This window comes from Cicer arietinum, unplaced genomic scaffold (genome assembly GCF_000331145.2).
Source record: "Cicer arietinum cultivar CDC Frontier isolate Library 1 unplaced genomic scaffold, Cicar.CDCFrontier_v2.0 Ca_scaffold_6252_v2.0, whole genome shotgun sequence".
Lineage (NCBI taxonomy): Eukaryota > Viridiplantae > Streptophyta > Magnoliopsida > Fabales > Fabaceae > Cicer > Cicer arietinum.
The window spans coordinates 28,351-48,597 of NW_027339899.1; the positions used below are offsets into that span (position 1 = coordinate 28,351).

Sequence of the window (20,247 nt, forward strand, 5' to 3'; positions counted from 1 at the left end):
GGTCATTTTCGTCCTACCTAGGCTTATTCTTGTCCAATTAGGGTTTTTAATCAATCTTATGCATGCAATAAGTTCATTTGTGTCATCAGATGAATATTTAGGTCATTTTCGTCCTACCTAGGCTTATTCTTGTCCAATTAGGGTTTTTAACCAATCTTGTGCATCCAATAGGTGTGTTTGTATCATTGGATGCACATTTAGGTCATTTTCATCCTCCCTAGACTTATTCTTGTCCAATTAGGGTTTTTAATCAATCTTATGCATGCAATAAGTTCATTTGTGTCATCAGATGAATATTTAGGTCATTTTTGTCCTCCCTAGGCTTATTTTTGTCCAATTAGGGTTTTTAACCAATCTTGTGCAGGCAATAAGTTCATTTGTGTCATTGGATTAACATTTATGTCATTTATGTCCTCCCAAGGTTTATACTAGTCCAATTAGGGTTTTTAACCAATTTTGTGCATCCAATAGGTGTGTTTGTGTCATTGGATGAACATTTAGGTCATTTTCGTCCTCCATACACTTAATTTTGTCCAATTAAGGTTTTTAACCAATCTTGTGCATGCAATAAGTTCATTTGCGTCATTGGATGAACATTTAGGTCATTTGCGTCCTCCCTAGGCTTATTCTTGTCCCATTACACTACGCGAAAAAACGCATTTTACAGCGCTTTTTTTAAGCCATTTACAGCGCTTTTTCAAAAAAATAAGCGCTGTGGAATCGAGCGATGTAAATGATACAACAGCGCTTTTAAAAAAGCGCTATAAAACATGTAAATACAACGCGCACTTGTTATGCACGTTTTACAACGCTTCTTCACAAAAAAGCGCTGTAATATGCACCCCATTATATGAGTTATGGGTCTTCTTTTAGAGCGCTTTTTAACACAAGCGCTGTAAAATGCACACCCATAATTTCATATTATGGTCTGCATTTTACAGCGCTTTCTCAAATAAGCGCTGTAAAATGCCCAACCATAACTTCATATATGGGTATGCATTTTACAGCGCTTTCTCAAAAAAGCGCTGTAATATGCCCACCCATAATTTCATATTATGGGTCTACATTTTACAGCGCTTTTGTTGTACATTTTATAGCGCTTTGTCACGAAAGCGCTGTAAAATGTGCACCATTAAAGCGCTTTAGAACAACATTTTACAGCGCTTTTTAAAAAAAGCGCTCTAAAATGTCTGTTTTTTTTTTAAACGCTGTAAATTAATTATTTGAAATGAAAAGCGCTTTTTAGCTTTTTATGGCATTTTTTTTAAAAAGCGCTGTCTTTTTATCTTTGTATCCAAAATTATTTTGATCCAAAATCACTTCACAATCAGTGCACACAACAACAAAACATATTCAAATACCATAAGTAGTTCACACAATCAGTGGAACAGAAATCAGAACCCTGTAACTTTATTAACATATATGTAACTCTGTAACTCTGTAATTTACAACCTAAGTAACTACATTCAGATACATATATACAACCTAATTAACTACATTCAAATACGTATATATATATAACCTAATTTACAACCTAAACTATATTCAGATCCATATGCATGTTCATATATTGTGTCCTATGATCATTTACATATAATAACTAACAGAATATACATTATATGCACTAGCTACCATATAATATTCAGATCCCTTGCCCAGCAGCAAGCTATTTCCCAGAAAATCAAATAATTTGCAAGTCAAGCACATACTGACACCAGTCTTCCTTTATTTCGATCAGATCTTCCTCAGAATATGATGGACTGGAATTGTCAAAGTACTGCAATATAAAAATTGAACATATTATATTAAGTTAGTATCAAATATATAGATAATTTATATATGAAAATCATATAATGCAAATACCGTACCGTTTCTGGGATAATAGTTTTATTCTTCTCAACAATCTCCTTCATGAATCTCAATATGTAGTACCCACAGTCGATGTTATTTGTTTGACGAGGGCACTTTATTGAGATCCATGTAATGTTATTAGACTTCTGCTTCGACACTTTAGCACCTCTTTGAGCTCGATAAACTTTTAAGGCACTATCGAATGAATAAATGTGATTATTAGAGCATGAATATATATATATATATATATATTATATATATATATATATATATATATATATATATATATATATGTAAGAAATAAATGAATATTACTTACGTGTCGAGCATAGTCTTTATTTCGGGGTGATTGCTGTAATTGTCGTGCACGGGATCCAAATAGTATATAACTTCAGAGACCGCATTGATTGCAAATAGCACCCAATGTGCCCTACAACAACAAAAAATTGGTTAAGCAATTTTGTTTATAGACAACTAATAAATTAAATTCTCATCAATTAAAAAAGATAAAATTACGTACCCTGAATTATATGGTGCCAAGAACAATTTATCACTTTCTTTATTTCCTAAAAACATATCTACAATGTAGTTTTTTACATTCTCTAGATCGAGTTTCCACATCGACATCTTATGTGCAGACAAGAATGAGTATTTATTTGACAGATTCCTCGTGCACACGACCTTCTCGTACAAAAACCTTCAATGAAAATTTTAAACTAGATTAATTACCAATACATTTAATTAATTACAAATAAATGCAATTAAAAGTATTTTTTACCTTATGTACAAGCTGATTACAGTAGCACTCAGCTCCTTATGTTCGAGAAGTTCGTACATGTGCTCCTTTTCGAGGTATTCAATATACTCATCTCCAAAAATGTCTTTATTCATGTGTACGATGGGCGAATCGTTGCTGCTGCCCATGTTCCTTTTTATTTGGATGTCAAGACACGCCCCGTATTTACCAAGGCGTGGCTGACTTTTATTAGGAGCAGCAGCAGCAGCGACCGATTTTCCCCGATCCAGATTTTTTGTTGCTGCAAGTTTGGCAGCTTTATTACCCTCCAGCCTTTGTAGTTTGGCAGCCCTATTAACCTCCAATTTTTGAGGTTTGCTGCCTTTTTTTGGCTGTAGGGGTGGTTTATTTATTTGGACCTACAAAAATGAGGTAAAATGTTAGTTTATTGAATCTGAAAAAATAAAAAACCTTAGGCAATAAATGTGACAAACCTTTTCGGGAGATGTAACTGATTTGTCCTTGGGAATCTTTTTTTCGAGGGCAACAAGGTGTGTGGGCCATGCCACGTAACTGCCAATAGCGTCGCTTAAGAACTTCATATCTCCATCGTTGTCCGGTATGGGCAACGGTGCAGTTGGTTCGAAAGCAACCGTAGGCGATACTTTGACATGGCCCGCGGGGATCGGAATATTGTGCAATACTTCTCCCGAAGTATTGTACAATATTCCTTTTCCCACCTTCCGTTGAGTAGGCGAGGACAAGTATAGGACACATGTAGTGACACCCTACATCAATAGTTAAAACATAAGTACAGTTAATATATAAGTTTGTTTAATACATAAGTAATTACATAAGCAAGTAAGTAGTAAGTAATTAATTACCTCGGGAATACTCTTCAAACCGACGTTGCAACTCCCGGTTTCACTCTCCATTTGTATTTCAGGTTGGAGCTGAACCGGAAGTTGCTTGTCTTTATTCGTATTCACCAAGAGTGCCACTTGCTCCGATAGGATTCTGAGCTTCTCTAATACTTCCTCGTTGGAAGGTTTTTGGCGCTTCTCTTGAGGAAAAAAGCTTTTGGGAGTTACGCCAAATCCTTTCCCCCTCACTCGACCGGAATACTCAGGGACATTAAACACTTTCCCAAGAATGTCCCTGCACGTATCCTTGTTGCCCTCTTGAGTTTCAGAACTTTGTTCAATAGTTTCCTAAAATACATGTAACATTAAAAAGATAAGTTCAATAGCATTTTTAAAATACAATATTAAAAAATATTAAAGTGATAATATACTTACACAAAGTTCTACAACTTTCTTGACATTTTCATTATCAACCACTCCTTCTTTATTAACACGCGCTTCCTTCCACAATATATGACGACCCAAGGGTTGATCGGCTTGGGTGTCTTTTCTCTATTCGTTAAAATCATAAACAAAATAATACAAATTAGTTACACACTATAGTTTATAATACAAATTACTTCATTATATAAAAGTGATGTTTAATTACTTACAATTTGTTGTTCAAGGCGTGCATATCCCATACGTGATTTCTTGTATGGGTGTTTTGGGTTGCTTGCCCGTTCGCGATTTGCCTTACTAATATTCTATATAAAAAAAAAATAGCAATTGTGTAAAAATTTAAAATACGCTACGAATATGAATAATAAAACACAAATGCTAATAAATTAATCACTTACGACAAACGCCGGGTCAGAACGTTTGGAAACAAATGCACTCCATTCATCCTTTGATATATAATGTTGATATATCTTTGGAGGTTCAGCATTTGTGTTTCCTTCTCTATCTTTTAGATAGAAATTTGAGAGATGGGATCTAAATCCACGATGGATTTTCCCAGCAACTCTCAAAACATATGACTTTCGTTCCTCATCAAGAACAAAAGTGGTCTGCAATGAAAACAATTATAAGTAATGTATTTTACAGAAAAAAAATTATAAATGACAAAAGAGTAGATCAAAATATTTACTTGAATGTCATTCCAGATGATATCTTTGGCATCCTTCAACGCCTTATCTCTCCAGTTGTCTATTGTTATTGGGACATTTTGACGAACAACAGCCCCAATGTAGCTTACAAACATGGAGCTGTTGGGGTCAACTGGCTGACCACTCTCGTTCCAGCCAACCTAATAAACTCATATAGTAAGTACATGCCCTAAACCCTAAAAAAAGATAAAAATCACACAGCAAACAAAGTATAGTATACCTCAAATTTAATACCACTACTCCGTGCTTTAATCACCTTTTGCATGATAGTTGCACCACGTTTAACTTCTTTTTCGTAAGTCTTAGAGGTGCCAACTTCTTCATTTTGAACTTCTAAATCTTTGTTTGTATCCATTTAACTACAACAAGTTCAACATGCACTTTAGTATAACATCAACAAGCTCAACATGGATCATGCATTATTATAAACAAACTCAACATGTATCAGTATATCTTAAAAAAGCTCAACATGCATTCTAATGATTACAAAAATTTAATAACATCAATACCTGAATAATGATGGTTCGAAGAAAGACGAAATGCAAAGAAAAGAGGGTTTGCAGAAAGTTCACAGAAATATGGTTCACAGAAATACGGTTTGAAGAAATACGTAATGAGGGTTACGTATTTCAATGAAAATATATTGTGTGAAATGGGAGAGATGATCTTGGATGGAAATAAGGTTCGAAATGAAGGAGATGATCGTGGAAATAAGGTTCGTAAAGGACGGGATGATAGGGTTTGCAAAAGAAGAGAAGAAATGAAGGTTGAGATGAAGGTTACGTAATGAAGAGGAAACTGAAGAGGTAACTGTTATATATACGTAACACTTTTACAGCGCTTTTTATAAGCCTTTTTACAGCGCTTTTTTTGTAAAGCGCTCTAAAAGGCTTCTTTAGTTAAATTCTTAAAAGGCTCTTTTACAGCGCTTTTGACAAATAAGCGCTGTAAAAGACCTCCGTGTGTTATTATGTTATTTGAATGCCTTTTACGCCTTTTACAGCGCTTTTGTCAAATAAGCGCTGTAAAAGACCTCCGTGTGTTATTATGTTATTTGAATGTTTTTTAAAGCCTTTTACAGCGCTTTTTACACATAAGCGCTCTAAAATGTCTCTTTATGTTAATTTTAAGAGGCTCTTTTACAGCGCTTTTTCCAAATAAGCGCTGTAAAAGACCTCCGTGTGTTATTATGTTATATTAATGTTTTTTAAAGCCTTTTACAGCGCTTCTTACACATAAGCGCTCTAAAATGTCTCTTTATGTTAATTTTAAGAGGCTCTTTTACAGCGCTTTTTCCAAATAAGCGCTGTAAAAGACCTCCGTGTGTTATTATGTTATATTAATGTTTTTTAAAGCCTTTTACAGCGCTTTTCCACATAAGCGCTCTAAAATGTCTCTTTAGGTTAATTTTAGAAGGCTCTTTTACAGCGCTTTTTCCAAATAAGCGCTGTAAAAGACCTCCGTGTGTTATTATGTTATATTAATGTTTTTTAAAGCCTTTTACAGCGCTTTTCCACATAAGCGCTCTAAAATGTCTCTTTAGGTTAATTTTAGAAGGCTCAACATGCAAAACCCACATAGTAGTAACTGGTCACCACCAAAATCCCTTCATCTTCACCAAACTCTTCTCCTTTTATGCATCTTCTTCACAAACATCAAAGCTTACTCTTTCACAATTCAATCTCCACCTCAACACCCTTTTTATCTCTTTACATTCTCTTTCCTTCTTAAATCGAAACTTGGTATTCAGGATCATTGCCATGTTGCGAAAAATGGGTTTGTGTCTGATGTTTTTGTTAACAATGTGTTTTTGGGTATTCCCATGATGCGTACAAGGTGTTTGATGAAATGGGTTAATGTCTGATGTTTTTTGGATTCCCATGATGCGTACAATGTGTTTGAAGAAATGGGTTTGTGTCTGATGTTTTTTGAATCCCATGATGCGTACAAGGTGTTTGAAGAAATTAGGTGTCTGATGAATATTATTTTTAAAGCCATTTGACAGCGCTTTGGCAAACAAGCGCTGTAAAATGTCTTTTTTACTCACTTTCAAAAGAGTCGTTTACAGCGCTTTGTGTGGAAAGCGCTGTAAAAGGTATAACACACTCATTATTTTATTTTTAAAATGATCGTTTACAGCGCTTTTTCCAAATAAGCGCTGTAAAAGACCTCCGTGTGTTATTATGTTATTATGTATCTTTTAGGTTAATTTTAGAAGGCTCTTTTACAGCGCTTTTTCCAAATAAGCGCTATTATTGTTTTTGTGTTTTGTTATGTTATTTTTTAAACAAGCTCAACATGCAAAACCCACATAGTAGTAACTGGTCACCACCAAAATCCCTTCCTCTTCACCAAACTCATGTGTTTTGTTTTATTGTTTTATTTTATTTTTGTGTTTGGTTTATTTGGGTTGGGATGACATTAAAAACCTTTTTATCAGTTCAGTTCAGAAAATAAATTAATCAGAACTTAGTATAAAACACTCAATTCAGATTACATGCATGAATTATTAGAAATGACAATGAGAATCTCTCTGTACAGTTCAGTTCAGTTCAGTTCAGAAAATAAATTAATCAGAACTTAGTATAAAACACTCAATTCAGATTACATGCATGAATTATTAGAAATGACAATGAGAATCTCTCTGTACAGTTCAGTTCAGTTCAGTTCAGAAAATAAATTAATCAGAACTTAGTATAAAACACTCAATTCAGATTACATGCATATTTACAATAACACAGTTCAGATTACATGCATAGCTTATATAAAACAATTAAACATATACATTAAGATGCCCTTCTTCTTTTCCTGGTGACATTCACATTTGTTTGTCCATTTACAATACGAAACGATGGATTAATCCAAATTCCCTCATCATGATCATCTCTAAGATATAAACCATCATCAGTTGAATCAATTTCATGTGGTTGTTGTGATGTTGCAAATAAAAGATCATTACCAACATCTTCATCATTATTGTTATCATCACTTATTTTATTGGTCGATAGGACAACAGACCATTTATCATTAGAAGGATCAGTGACATAAAACACTTGTTGAGCTTGCGACGCTAAAATAAAAGGCTCGTCTTTGTATCCCACCCTATTAAAATCGACAAGCAAGAATCCTGACTCATCAATCCGAACGCCATTATTATTATCGACCCACTTGCAACCAAATATAGGAACACGAAACATTGTGTAGTCTAACTCCCATATGCGCTCGATAACCCCAAAATATGATAGATTTGCATATATTGGGTTTTTGTCTTTTGCACTTGAGACATGCATCGCTTCAGCTACGAGAGTGACTCCACTATTTTGCATAGTGGTCTGATCATCTTGTTCTTTGGTATAAAATGTGTAGCCGTTAATAACATAACCAGTGTAAGAAAAGACATGTAAGCTCGGACCATTTGCTAGCCACCTCAATCTATTTGAAATTGATCCGGGGTCTATATCAAATTTTGACATTATGTGATTTTTTAACCATGTTACAAAACTTCGATTGTGCTCTCGAGTTATCCAATTTTGATTCCTATTCATGTTCAAACGAGATAACTGATCAATGTGTATTGTAACATACGGTTGAACCTCATCATCATTGTGCAGAACATACAATTGTGCCTGCTCCCATTCTGTCCTTGATATAGTCAGTAGTCTCCTTCCAGTTATCCCTTCTCCTGATAGTCTTCCCGAATGACGAGACATGGGAAGCCCTATGGATTCAACATTGGACAGATATTCAGTACAAAATTCAGCAGCCTCTTCAACAATGTATCGTTCAGCAATACAACCTTCTGGTCGACTTCTACTTTTTACGTACCCTTTTAATATTTTCATATATCGTTCTATCGGATACATCCATCTCATATAAGCTGGCCCACAAAGTTGTGTCTCCTTAACCAGATGAACAGTAAGGTGAACCATTATATCAAAAAACGATGGTGGGAAATACATTTCAAGCTCACACAAAGTAACAACAATTTCCCTCTGCAATGTCGGTAATTTCTGAGGGTCGATCACTTTACTACAAATTTCCCTGAAGAAGAAACATAATCTAGTTAAGGCTAGTCGAACTTTTTCAGGTAAAATGGAACGTATACCTATTGGTAGCAAATGCTCCATTATAATATGACAATCATGGGTCTTCAAACCTTTTAACTTGAGGTCTTTCATACAAACCAAATTTTTAATGTTCGAAGAGTATCCTTCTGGAACTTTAACTTCGTGTAGAAATTTACATAAAACAATTTTTTCCTTTCTAGATAGAGTATGAGCGGCTGGAGGTAGATATGTGCGATTTCCTTTCTTTACTGGAGCCAGTTCATTTCTTATTCCCATATCGACCAAGTCCAATCTTGCATTGACGCCATCTTTAGACTTTCCTGGAACATTGAGTAACGTACCAATAACACTTTCAAATACATTTTTTTCAATATGCATCACATCGAGGAAATGTCTTACATACAATGACTTCCAATATGGCAATTCAAAGAAAATTGACTTTTTCTTCCACCCAGTTTTCACCAGCTCTCCCGCAAAAGGTTTGCCAAATTTATTGGTCAAACCTTGTACTTTTTCAAGTATTTGATATCCAGTCGGTGCTAAAGGAGCTTTACCTTCCTCTGATTTTCCATTGAATGCATTTCTCCACCCACGATACTGATGACTATAAGGTAAAAATCTACGATGTCCAAGAAACACATTCTTCTTACAATGTTTCAACCGCATCCAATTTGTACTCTCTTCACATATAGGACATGCACACTGACCTTTAATGCTATATCCTGATAAATTACCATATGCTGGAAAATCATTAATTGTGCCGAACAACATAGCCCTCAAATTGAAACACTTTTTCCTATACCCATCATAAACTTCCACACCTGTCTCCCACAGAATTTTTAAATCTTCAATTAAAGGAGTCAAGTATACGTCGATATCATTCCCCGGTTGTTTGGGTCCAGAAATTAACAGAGACAACATCATAAACTTACGCTTCATACATAACCATGGAGGTAGGTTATATATTACCAAAATCACAGGCCACGTGCTATGTGAGATGCTTTGAAGACCATGTGGATTCATTCCATCAGTAGAAAGTGCAAGTCTTAGATTTCTTGACTCTATCCCGAATTCAGGATACTCGTGATCAATTTTTGCCCATTGTGGGGAATCTGCAGGGTGTCGAAACATTCCATCTCTAATTCTTTCATCTGCATGCCATGTCAAGTGTTTTGAATCTTCTTCACTGCGATACATGCGCCTAAATCTTGGTATTATAGGAAAATACCACACGACTTTTGCTGGAGTAGATTCTTTCTTCTTATATCGAGAGACATTGCATTTCGGACACGCCTTAAGTAGTTCATATTCGTTTCGAAATAAAATGCAATCGTTAGGACACGCATGAATCCTTTCGTAACTCATTCCAATAGAACACAAAATCCGTTTAGCCTCGTAGGTTCGACTGGGAAGTTCATTATCATCTGGCAACATATCTTTTATGAGTGTTAATAATTCCGTAAAGCTTTTATCAGACCATCCATTACTCGCTTTTAAGTTGTACAACTTTAATATCGCTGACAGTCTTGTGAATTTAGTACAACCATTATATAATTCTTTCTCTGCATCACTCAACAAACTTTCAAACATTTTAGGACAATCTCGAAGATCTTCTTCAACTGCTTTTGCAATCTCATCAACTCGGTCCGGCTCATATGTATCTGTATCGAAATCAGTTGAAGCATATGTAGAACTATTCTCAAAATTAATGTTTCCTTTTTTTTTCTCACCATGTCTTATCCAACATGTGTAGCTTTGATCAATTCCATTACATACTAGATGTCCTTCTAATTCATCTTCTCTAACACGTTTTCCAAAACAACATTTTAAACAAGGACAAACTACTCTATTTGGATCTTTTGCATTCTTCACTGCAAACTCAACAAACTCCTTCACTCCAATTTCATACTCTTTTGACAATCGATTGGCTGAAATCCATTTCCTATCCATATTATACCACCTATATAAATGCAGTAACAAAAATAATAAGCTTTCAAAACATATCAACAAGTTTCAAAAAGAAACCAATATCAACTAACAATTTCAAAACAGAACAGATCATGTGGTATGAGTTTTTGACAATTTTTGACAATTTCAAAACAGAACAGATCATGTGGTATGAGTTTTTGACAATTTTTGACAATTTCAAAACATAACAGATCATGTGTAAAAAATACCTTAGACAACGTAGATGGCCGCACAGTACGTAGAGGATATTAGGGTTCCCAACGTATATAATTATTTGAAAGATGTAGAGGATATGAGGGTTTCCAACGTATATAATTATTTGAAAGATGTATTTTACAGCGCTTGTGAAAAAAGCGCTATAATAGGTAGTTAAATTCAATGAAAGCGCATGTGTTTTACAGCGCTTGTGAAAAAAGCGCTGTAATAGGTAGTTAAATTCAATGAAAGCGCATGTGTTTTACAGCGCTTGTGAAAAAAGCGCTGTAATAGGTAGTTAAATTCAATGAAAGCGCATGTGTTTTACAGCGCTTGTGAAAAAAGCGCTGTAATAGGTAGTTAAATTCAATGAAAGCGCATGTGTTTTACAGCGCTTGTGAAAAAAGCGCTGTAATAGGTAGTTAAATTCAATGAAAGCGCATGTGTTTTACAGCGCTTGTGAAAAAAGCGCTGTAACTGATTCGCGAAAGCGCTTCCGTTTACAGCGCTTTTTTGACAAGCGCTGTAAAAGCCTTATAACGTGATGCGCAAACGTTATATGACCTACTACAGCGCTTGTTTTACAGCGCTTTACATAAAAAGCGCTGTAATAGGTTCCGTTATTTTTAAAATATAATTACAACAGCGCTTGTGTTTAGAAAGCGCTGTAAAATGGGCGCTGTTAAATGTCATTTCTGACGTAGTGCGTAAATTCGTTTTAAATTTGTTTTTATTTATTTAAAGTAAATGATTTTTATTTAAAGTGAATGATTTTACAACGCTTGTAAAAAACACGGTCTAATAGGTCATTTAATTATTTGAAAGCGCAAGTCTTGCAAGTCTTTTACAGCGCTTGTAAAAATAGCGCTCTAATAGGTCATTTAATTATTTGAAAGCGCAAGTCTTGCAAGTCTTTTACAGCGCTTGTAAAAATAGCGCTCTAATAGGTCATTTAATTATTTGAAAGCGCAAGTCTTGCAAGTCTTTTACAGCGCTTGTAAAAATAGCGCTCTAATAGGTCATTTAATTATTTGAAAGCGCAAGTCTTGCAAGTCTTTTACAGCGCTTGTAAAAATAGCGCTCTAATAGGTCATTTAATTATTTGAAAGCGCAAGTCTTGCAAGTCTTTTACAGCGCTTGTAAAAATAGCGCTCTAATAGGTCATTTAATTATTTGAAAGCGCAAGTCTTGCAAGTCTTTTACAGCGCTTGTAAAAATAGCGCTCTAATAGGTCATTTAATTATTTGAAAGCGCAAGTCTTGCAAGTCTTTTACAGCGCTTGTAAAAATAGCGCTCTAATAGGTCATTTAATTATTTGAAAGCGCAAGTCTTGCAAGTCTTTTACAGCGCTTGTAAAAATAGCGCTCTAATAGGTCATTTAATTATTTGAAAGCGCAAGTCTTGCAAGTCTTTTACAGCGCTTGTAAAAATAGCGCTCTAATAGGTCATTTAATTATTTGAAAGCGCAAGTCTTGCAAGTCTTTTACAGCGCTTGTAAAAATAGCGCTCTAATAGGTCATTTAATTATTTGAAAGCGCAAGTCTTGCAAGTCTTTTACAGCGCTTGTAAAAATAGCGCTCTAATAGGTCATTTAATTATTTGAAAGCGCAAGTCTTGCAAGTCTTTTACAGCGCTTGTAAAAATAGCGCTCTAATAGGTCATTTAATTATTTGAAAGCGCAAGTCTTGCAAGTCTTTTACAGCGCTTGTAAAAATAGCGCTCTAATAGGTCATTTAATTATTTGAAAGCGCAAGTCTTGCAAGTCTTTTACAGCGCTTGTAAAAATAGCGCTCTAATAGGTCATTTAATTATTTGAAAGCGCAAGTCTTGCAAGTCTTTTACAGCGCTTGTAAAAATAGCGCTCTAATAGGTCATTTAATTATTTGAAAGCGCAAGTCTTGCAAGTCTTTTACAGCGCTTGTAAAAATAGCGCTCTAATAGGTCATTTAATTATTTGAAAGCGCAAGTCTTGCAAGTCTTTTACAGCGCTTGTAAAAATAGCGCTCTAATAGGTCATTTAATTATTTGAAAGCGCAAGTCTTGCAAGTCTTTTACAGCGCTTGTAAAAATAGCGCTCTAATAGGTCATTTAATTATTTGAAAGCGCAAGTCTTGCAAGTCTTTTACAGCGCTTGTAAAAATAGCGCTCTAATAGGTCATTTAATTATTTGAAAGCGCAAGTCTTGCAAGTCTTTTACAGCGCTTGTAAAAATAGCGCTCTAATAGGTCATTTAATTATTTGAAAGCGCAAGTCTTGCAAGTCTTTTACAGCGCTTGTAAAAATAGCGCTCTAATAGGTCATTTAATTATTTGAAAGCGCAAGTCTTGCAAGTCTTTTACAGCGCTTGTAAAAATAGCGCTCTAATAGGTCATTTAATTATTTGAAAGCGCAAGTCTTGCAAGTCTTTTACAGCGCTTGTAAAAATAGCGCTCTAATAGGTCATTTAATTATTTGAAAGCGCAAGTCTTGCAAGTCTTTTACAGCGCTTGTAAAAATAGCGCTCTAATAGGTCATTTAATTATTTGAAAGCGCAAGTCTTGCAAGTCTTTTACAGCGCTTGTAAAAATAGCGCTCTAATAGGTCATTTAATTATTTGAAAGCGCAAGTCTTGCAAGTCTTTTACAGCGCTTGTAAAAATAGCGCTCTAATAGGTCATTTAATTATTTGAAAGCGCAAGTCTTGCAAGTCTTTTACAGCGCTTGTAAAAATAGCGCTCTAATAGGTCATTTAATTATTTGAAAGCGCAAGTCTTGCAAGTCTTTTACAGCGCTTGTAAAAATAGCGCTCTAATAGGTCATTTAATTATTTGAAAGCGCAAGTCTTGCAAGTCTTTTACAGCGCTTGTAAAAATAGCGCTCTAATAGGTCATTTAATTATTTGAAAGCGCAAGTCTTGCAAGTCTTTTACAGCGCTTGTAAAAATAGCGCTCTAATAGGTCATTTAATTATTTGAAAGCGCAAGTCTTGCAAGTCTTTTACAGCGCTTGTAAAAATAGCGCTCTAATAGGTCATTTAATTATTTGAAAGCGCAAGTCTTGCAAGTCTTTTACAGCGCTTGTAAAAATAGCGCTCTAATAGGTCATTTAATTATTTGAAAGCGCAAGTCTTGCAAGTCTTTTACAGCGCTTGTAAAAATAGCGCTCTAATAGGTCATTTAATTATTTGAAAGCGCAAGTCTTGCAAGTCTTTTACAGCGCTTGTAAAAATAGCGCTCTAATAGGTCATTTAATTATTTGAAAGCGCAAGTCTTGCAAGTCTTTTACAGCGCTTGTAAAAATAGCGCTCTAATAGGTCATTTAATTATTTGAAAGCGCAAGTCTTGCAAGTCTTTTACAGCGCTTGTAAAAATAGCGCTCTAATAGGTCATTTAATTATTTGAAAGCGCAAGTCTTGCAAGTCTTTTACAGCGCTTGTAAAAATAGCGCTCTAATAGGTCATTTAATTATTTGAAAGCGCAAGTCTTGCAAGTCTTTTACAGCGCTTGTAAAAATAGCGCTCTAATAGGTCATTTAATTATTTGAAAGCGCAAGTCTTGCAAGTCTTTTACAGCGCTTGTAAAAATAGCGCTCTAATAGGTCATTTAATTATTTGAAAGCGCAAGTCTTGCAAGTCTTTTACAGCGCTTGTAAAAATAGCGCTCTAATAGGTCATTTAATTATTTGAAAGCGCAAGTCTTGCAAGTCTTTTACAGCGCTTGTAAAAATAGCGCTCTAATAGGTCATTTAATTATTTGAAAGCGCAAGTCTTGCAAGTCTTTTACAGCGCTTGTAAAAATAGCGCTCTAATAGGTCATTTAATTATTTGAAAGCGCAAGTCTTGCAAGTCTTTTACAGCGCTTGTAAAAATAGCGCTCTAATAGGTCATTTAATTATTTGAAAGCGCAAGTCTTGCAAGTCTTTTACAGCGCTTGTAAAAATAGCGCTCTAATAGGTCATTTAATTATTTGAAAGCGCAAGTCTTGCAAGTCTTTTACAGCGCTTGTAAAAATAGCGCTCTAATAGGTCATTTAATTATTTGAAAGCGCAAGTCTTGCAAGTCTTTTACAGCGCTTGTAAAAATAGCGCTCTAATAGGTCATTTAATTATTTGAAAGCGCAAGTCTTGCAAGTCTTTTACAGCGCTTGTAAAAATAGCGCTCTAATAGGTCATTTAATTATTTGAAAGCGCAAGTCTTGCAAGTCTTTTACAGCGCTTGTAAAAATAGCGCTCTAATAGGTCATTTAATTATTTGAAAGCGCAAGTCTTGCAAGTCTTTTACAGCGCTTGTAAAAATAGCGCTCTAATAGGTCATTTAATTATTTGAAAGCGCAAGTCTTGCAAGTCTTTTACAGCGCTTGTAAAAATAGCGCTCTAATAGGTCATTTAATTATTTGAAAGCGCAAGTCTTGCAAGTCTTTTACAGCGCTTGTAAAAATAGCGCTCTAATAGGTCATTTAATTATTTGAAAGCGCAAGTCTTGCAAGTCTTTTACAGCGCTTGTAAAAATAGCGCTCTAATAGGTCATTTAATTATTTGAAAGCGCAAGTCTTGCAAGTCTTTTACAGCGCTTGTAAAAATAGCGCTCTAATAGGTCATTTAATTATTTGAAAGCGCAAGTCTTGCAAGTCTTTTACAGCGCTTGTAAAAATAGCGCTCTAATAGGTCATTTAATTATTTGAAAGCGCAAGTCTTGCAAGTCTTTTACAGCGCTTGTAAAAATAGCGCTCTAATAGGTCATTTAATTATTTGAAAGCGCAAGTCTTGCAAGTCTTTTACAGCGCTTGTAAAAATAGCGCTCTAATAGGTCATTTAATTATTTGAAAGCGCAAGTCTTGCAAGTCTTTTACAGCGCTTGTAAAAATAGCGCTCTAATAGGTCATTTAATTATTTGAAAGCGCAAGTCTTGCAAGTCTTTTACAGCGCTTGTAAAAATAGCGCTCTAATAGGTCATTTAATTATTTGAAAGCGCAAGTCTTGCAAGTCTTTTACAGCGCTTGTAAAAATAGCGCTCTAATAGGTCATTTAATTATTTGAAAGCGCAAGTCTTGCAAGTCTTTTACAGCGCTTGTAAAAATAGCGCTCTAATAGGTCATTTAATTATTTGAAAGCGCAAGTCTTGCAAGTCTTTTACAGCGCTTGTAAAAATAGCGCTCTAATAGGTCATTTAATTATTTGAAAGCGCAAGTCTTGCAAGTCTTTTACAGCGCTTGTAAAAATAGCGCTCTAATAGGTCATTTAATTATTTGAAAGCGCAAGTCTTGCAAGTCTTTTACAGCGCTTGTAAAAATAGCGCTCTAATAGGTCATTTAATTATTTGAAAGCGCAAGTCTTGCAAGTCTTTTACAGCGCTTGTAAAAATAGCGCTCTAATAGGTCATTTAATTATTTGAAAGCGCAAGTCTTGCAAGTCTTTTACAGCGCTTGTAAAAATAGCGCTCTAATAGGTCATTTAATTATTTGAAAGCGCAAGTCTTGCAAGTCTTTTACAGCGCTTGTAAAAATAGCGCTCTAATAGGTCATTTAATTATTTGAAAGCGCAAGTCTTGCAAGTCTTTTACAGCGCTTGTAAAAATAGCGCTCTAATAGGTCATTTAATTATTTGAAAGCGCAAGTCTTGCAAGTCTTTTACAGCGCTTGTAAAAATAGCGCTCTAATAGGTCATTTAATTATTTGAAAGCGCAAGTCTTGCAAGTCTTTTACAGCGCTTGTAAAAATAGCGCTCTAATAGGTCATTTAATTATTTGAAAGCGCAAGTCTTGCAAGTCTTTTACAGCGCTTGTAAAAATAGCGCTCTAATAGGTCATTTAATTATTTGAAAGCGCAAGTCTTGCAAGTCTTTTACAGCGCTTGTAAAAATAGCGCTCTAATAGGTCATTTAATTATTTGAAAGCGCAAGTCTTGCAAGTCTTTTACAGCGCTTGTAAAAATAGCGCTCTAATAGGTCATTTAATTATTTGAAAGCGCAAGTCTTGCAAGTCTTTTACAGCGCTTGTAAAAATAGCGCTCTAATAGGTCATTTAATTATTTGAAAGCGCAAGTCTTGCAAGTCTTTTACAGCGCTTGTAAAAATAGCGCTCTAATAGGTCATTTAATTATTTGAAAGCGCAAGTCTTGCAAGTCTTTTACAGCGCTTGTAAAAATAGCGCTCTAATAGGTCATTTAATTATTTGAAAGCGCAAGTCTTGCAAGTCTTTTACAGCGCTTGTAAAAATAGCGCTCTAATAGGTCATTTAATTATTTGAAAGCGCAAGTCTTGCAAGTCTTTTACAGCGCTTGTAAAAATAGCGCTCTAATAGGTCATTTAATTATTTGAAAGCGCAAGTCTTGCAAGTCTTTTACAGCGCTTGTAAAAATAGCGCTCTAATAGGTCATTTAATTATTTGAAAGCGCAAGTCTTGCAAGTCTTTTACAGCGCTTGTAAAAATAGCGCTCTAATAGGTCATTTAATTATTTGAAAGCGCAAGTCTTGCAAGTCTTTTACAGCGCTTGTAAAAATAGCGCTCTAATAGGTCATTTAATTATTTGAAAGCGCAAGTCTTGCAAGTCTTTTACAGCGCTTGTAAAAATAGCGCTCTAATAGGTCATTTAATTATTTGAAAGCGCAAGTCTTGCAAGTCTTTTACAGCGCTTGTAAAAATAGCGCTCTAATAGGTCATTTAATTATTTGAAAGCGCAAGTCTTGCAAGTCTTTTACAGCGCTTGTAAAAATAGCGCTCTAATAGGTCATTTAATTATTTGAAAGCGCAAGTCTTGCAAGTCTTTTACAGCGCTTGTAAAAATAGCGCTCTAATAGGTCATTTAATTATTTGAAAGCGCAAGTCTTGCAAGTCTTTTACAGCGCTTGTAAAAATAGCGCTCTAATAGGTCATTATCTGGATATTCAAAGATTGTTCATGAGAACTTTGTCTTTTCTCTCAAGATCACTTTTCCATCTCTTTTATTGATTGTTGATAATCTTTTTGATCTTGATCTGGAAAAGCAATATCAGATTGTTAGCAAAGTGTATTGTGATCTGTTATTGAAGTTATCTTGAGTTCTTAGAAAAATGAAAAATTATGATCAAGGTTCTTAGATAAAAATAATGAAAGACAGTTTATATAGTTTCAGAAAAACAACTACTAAATCGATTCACCAATCGATTTATTAAAGTTATAAAACATGTGTAATCGATTCGCCAATCGATTATCGCGAGTCTTGTTTTTCTTTAATCTTGAAACTATATAAGCTAATCGATTTACCAATCGATTCTTTTAACACACTTTTCAGAATAAATCGATTCACAAATATGCATAATCGATTTGGCCACAAACTGGGAAGTTACTGTGATATCAAAACATTGTTTCAATCGATTTCCCAATCGATTGTGTTTCAAAAAGTTCTTTCAATCGATTCTCCAATCGATTGTGTTTAAGTCAGTGACTCAACTATTTTGATGTTAGTCGATGTGCCAATCGATTTATGTGTATTTGCCTGAAAAGTTCTTACCTGGTGTTTAGTTCAATCGATTTCCCAATCGATTACAACCAAACATAACTTGATTGAAATCTCACACAATAGATTGTCCAATCGATTGTTTTCGTCAAGGCTTAAGTTCCTTTTGAAATTTTGTTTAGGCAATCGATGTGTCAATCGATTTCCTAGTGCCTTGTGACTTCCCAATCGATTTGCCAGTCGATTAGTTTCAATCAGTTTTCATTTTGTGATATGTACAATCGATTTGTCAATCGATTAACCTGTAAATCAGGTTGCCACTGACTTGTTCAATTTTCAATTCTAATTTAGTCAATCGATTGCCCAATCGATTATACAATCACAAACATATACTTATCCTTACACCCTAGTTATCCAATCGATTTCCCAATCGATTTAACCAGTGAATAATCAACTTTTGTTGATTTCTTGCGTTCCAAGCAATATGTTCCAAGTGTGTAGGATTGGATTGTTGTTCCTGAAATCTTGCTCAATTCAAATGTTAGATTTATCATGTAGTGTATGAATTATTGTATGTTTGTTAATTATGTCAAAATTAAGATTCAAAGGACTAAAGTCCAACAATCTTCCCCTTTTTGGCATAATTGACAATTCATACAATTGTAACTTGAGCATTTCAAAGCAACAGGCATAAGAGTATTATTAAGTATCAGAGCAAAGAACAACATGCAAAAAGAACATCAAATTGTAAAGACAATATAACAACAAAGCATATTATCAAGTTATAAATTTTCTCCCCCTTTGTCAGTTAAGTCAAAAAGGCAGAAAACAATTCCTCCCCCTATGTTAAACAACATAAGCATTTAGGGTTGAAATCATATGACATAGAATATCAGATCAATGAATGTCATAGTAATATATTAGAGCAATTACTGAGCATAACAGTTGATTAAGATAACTAAATTCAAATTAATCAACATGTGCAGTGTATCAGATCAAACAAACAAATATGCAACTGAGTAATATGACAAAATTAATATGATAACAATGAATAAACTTGCTCAAATATATATATCATTAAGAAAACATACAAAACATAAACAAAACAAAACAACAAAACAGCAAAACACCAAGACATCACAAATAAAGAACTTAAACACCTACACTCCTAAAGTGGGCTGGTCCTCACTATCATCTAGGGGAGAGGTAGAGACCGTTGTATTAACCTCAGCTGGTGTCTCCTCACCGTGAGTCTCAGACGAATTTAGGGGATCTGGTTGTGGTTCTTCAGTTGCTTGTCGACCAATATCTGCTATGTCTTCAAATGATAGCTTGAGGCCTAGGTGCGCTTGAATTGCAGCAACATCCTGAACAACTGATTTCAGGGATGTTTGGATAGATGTCAAAGTAGCTTCCATCCTTGCATTAGACTCTAGCAGTTTGGCATTGTGTGCCATTTGTGCTGCCATAAATTCCATCAGTTTTGTAACATATGCAGGAGTCTCAGCTGCAGATTCAGAGACTTGTGGAGGTATTGGCTCAACATTTGGCATTGGCCTAATCCAAATGCCATTCACTTTCTTCAATTTCATATGATTTACAATTGCTTCACCGAAGATGAGGGTTGTCTTAGCAGATTCTTCATTCACAAAAGATACCTTGAAATGCTTAAGTATCTTTGTGATCAGCTGTGGATACGGCAACATAATTTTACTTTGCGATGCTTCTAGCATATGCCGTAGTACGATCCAGGTCCAACTCATCCGTAGCTCTTTGGATAATCCCCACAAAAGTAGAATATCAAGCTTCTGAACCACTGCGTGATTTCCTGATCGCGGTACAAGTATCCTTGTTATTGTGTACATGAGCATCCGTTGCTGTACTTTCATCTGTCCAATTGGCAATGAGATGGTTTCAACAAAACCTTCAACCATGATATCTTTCACTGTCGTGTGCCTGTCCAGTGATGCTTCCCAACCTTCGTCAGCTGCATCCGCATCAGAACTGCCATC

General features: G+C 35.0%; 1 protein-coding gene across 1 annotated transcript; it reads right to left on the reverse strand.

The window, feature by feature from the left end:
* Positions 1-2,166: 2,166 nt before the first annotated feature.
* LOC140919210 (uncharacterized) lies at positions 2,167-20,169 on the reverse strand. Its single transcript, XM_073364804.1, has 6 exons — positions 19,660-20,169; positions 3,472-3,798; positions 3,082-3,375; positions 2,630-3,006; positions 2,372-2,548; positions 2,167-2,281 (listed from the first exon to the last, which is right to left on the reverse strand). Exons 1-6 carry the CDS (start codon positions 20,167-20,169, stop codon positions 2,167-2,169), a joined length of 1,800 nt encoding a protein of 599 aa, XP_073220905.1.
* Between the last annotated feature and the right edge of the window lie 78 nt (positions 20,170-20,247).